This window comes from Oratosquilla oratoria, chromosome 17, assembly GCF_046742065.1.
Source record: "Oratosquilla oratoria isolate Oo_2021 chromosome 17, ASM4674206v1, whole genome shotgun sequence".
NCBI classification, from domain to species: Eukaryota; Metazoa; Arthropoda; class Malacostraca; order Stomatopoda; family Squillidae; genus Oratosquilla; species Oratosquilla oratoria.
Genome location: NC_134793.1, coordinates 4202230 through 4204729, shown reverse-complemented (window position 1 = coordinate 4204729; position 2500 = coordinate 4202230). Strand labels below are relative to the sequence as shown.

Below are 2500 nucleotides of genomic sequence, written 5' to 3'. Positions count from 1 at the left end.
GGTTCCTGCGAGCAATGTAAACATAGTTCTGTTTCTCACGAGACGTGAGGGATCCTTAGCAATGCTACCTTACCTGGAGCAGACGAAAAAAGGATAGACTCTTTTACAGGAGGGGGCAGTTTATATAGTCTTCTTTTATAACCTATCGAAGAGGAGGAACTCAAAACACATACGCTCCTTCTCTCCCTCCGCCTTCCCCCTCCCCTCCCCCTCCCCCTCCACTCGTATTTCATCCTGTTCTCTGTTTGTCTGTCTGTCTTACCGCCTGCTTACCTGTCTGTCTGTCCTTTACTTGCTCCCTATCTTTCTACCTCTATTTCTCTATCTCCCTATCTATCTCACTTTATGTCTCTTTCTTTCTCTCTCTCCCTATCTCTCTATCTCTGTCTCTACTTTTCTATCTATCCATCTATCTCTCTATCTCTTCAACTGACTATGAGCTGTCGACGATGCAGCTTCAGTAATGCTGTATTTCATTCTACCTTATCATGTTTACACTCTATCACATTTACGATGAGTGTGAAAAATGAGGGGTAAATGTGCTTCAATTTCAGTTAGAAAGTGAATTATTTTTGCACAAAATATTTACGAGAAGTTATGGAGAATGTATAATGAAGACAAGGCAAACAATGTATTAATATTCAGATGGAATAGTAGTGAGAGAAAAGCACAAATGAAGAATTCTGAGCCACTGTAAGTTGAAGTGTATCATAAATACAGTATAAATAGTCTATAGATGTTTGAGTAATGCATTACGTAAAAATAACCGTACTGCCATTAGAAAATTCGATAATGTTTAGAACATTAGTTTTTGGATTAATTTAGACTAATCTGGGAAGAAGTCTGCTAAATTTACTTTTAGTTAACGTAAAAGAAAAAATTCTCCTTTCAGTAACTCACTAGAATGCTAGAATATGCTGCAAATGCATTGAAACGATTAGTTATTACAAATGGTAAATCATTGGTGCGTAGCCCAATACTCAACCCTCACAACAAAATTCCCCCCCCCCAAAAAAAAAAAAAAAAAATAGGAATAATGTTAAGGTAATTCATTTTTATCATCAGGGATCTGCTCTCTATAAGTTTACTCATAAAAGGCCAGGGGATCAATGTGAAGTACTTCGTTAAAATATAATCAAACATTTAAAGAACACAATCCTTCGTAGGAGGCCAACGTTACACGGAAGCGCTGACTAACAACTTTACCACGATAATGTCTCTGCTCAAATTTCGCAACTTGTGCATCAGTTCCTGAGCAAGTAACACATCACACAAGTCTGTCATCTTCAGTCCTTACATGACCATATTACGCGTGGATTTTCCGAAACTCGTGTTGGTATCAAACAACAAGAGAATTCGCAATGTAGAGGACATCAAGGGAAATACGACACAGCAGCTGGGGACCATTACGAAGCAGACATTCCACGAATGGTTATAGCAAAGTCTGGGATGATGGAGAAAGCTTGCGGTATCAGGAAACTAATTTAAAAAGGAATGAGGAATGTAGCTATTAATACATTAATTTATTTTTGTGTTATGTGATGTCTGGTAAGATTTGTATCTGTAATATGTTATCACGATTTGAACGCTCACAAACACGCACGCACACACACACACACACACACACACACACACACACACACACACACACACACACACACACACACACACACACACACACACACACACACACACACACACACACACACACACACACACAACACCACACACACACACACACACACACACACACACACACACACACACACACACACACACACACACACACATGTACATATATATACATGCTTTCAACAGACAATTTTTGTAAAATTGTAAGTGTGTCTTCTTCCCTTAAGCCAATCAATCGAATCTTAAACAGGTATTTTACAGCAATAAAAAACGAAAATGACCTCTGTTTTGATTTTATTCAAACGATCAGAATATCTAATCTGACATGTAGTATTTACAGAAAATAATACGAAAAAAATCAATAAAATATTTAACTAATTGTTTTATATATTATAGGGTAAATGGTCACACATGTAAAATTCTCAAATACTTTTGGTAATTTTCTTGTAGAAAATGTTTAACGCAAGTTTAATCAAATGAAAAATATTTTTTTTGGTAATAAACCTAAAATATTTTTGGCAATAAACCTAAAACACAGGGCAAGGAGTTAAGTGAAATGAAAGAAAAACAATCATTCTTAAGTTTATGAAAGAGAGGTAGATAAAAAATGTCCCATGGAATATGAACAACGAAAGTGACCACTATTTGTCCACTTGAACCGATCCATTTTCTTTAAATCCAGTTTTGCCTCCAAAATTGTGACTGAACTTCTACCTCATTGGGTAGGTCTTTGTTCTGGTTTGTGTACCAGTCCCAAAAGCAAGTCCTTAAAGCAGTGGTGCTAGAACCCCCTGGGGCTGCTAAAATCAATTCTAGGTGGTGCTGGGAAGTGCTGCATACATGATAGTACTTCACTTTCCTGTATCCT

General features: G+C 37.1%; 2 protein-coding genes across 2 annotated transcripts in view; both read right to left on the bottom strand.

Moving 5' to 3' along the window:
• Nucleotides 1–1574, bottom strand: part of LOC143034351 (uncharacterized) — a 4243-nt gene extending 2669 nt beyond the window's left edge. Inside the window, exon 1 of the mRNA XM_076200293.1 lies at nucleotides 1207–1574. Within this exon, the coding sequence (XP_076056408.1) occupies nucleotides 1207–1284 (78 nt within the window). The 5' untranslated portion in view covers nucleotides 1285–1574. The remainder of the gene's footprint in view (nucleotides 1–1206) is intronic.
• A 335-nt stretch (nucleotides 1575–1909) lies between these two features.
• Nucleotides 1910–2500, bottom strand: part of LOC143034352 (uncharacterized) — a 6528-nt gene continuing 5937 nt past the window's right edge. Inside the window, exon 4 of the mRNA XM_076200294.1 lies at nucleotides 1910–2500. This exon is cut by the window's right edge and continues 506 nt beyond it. The gene's annotated coding sequence lies outside the window, so the exon portion shown is untranslated.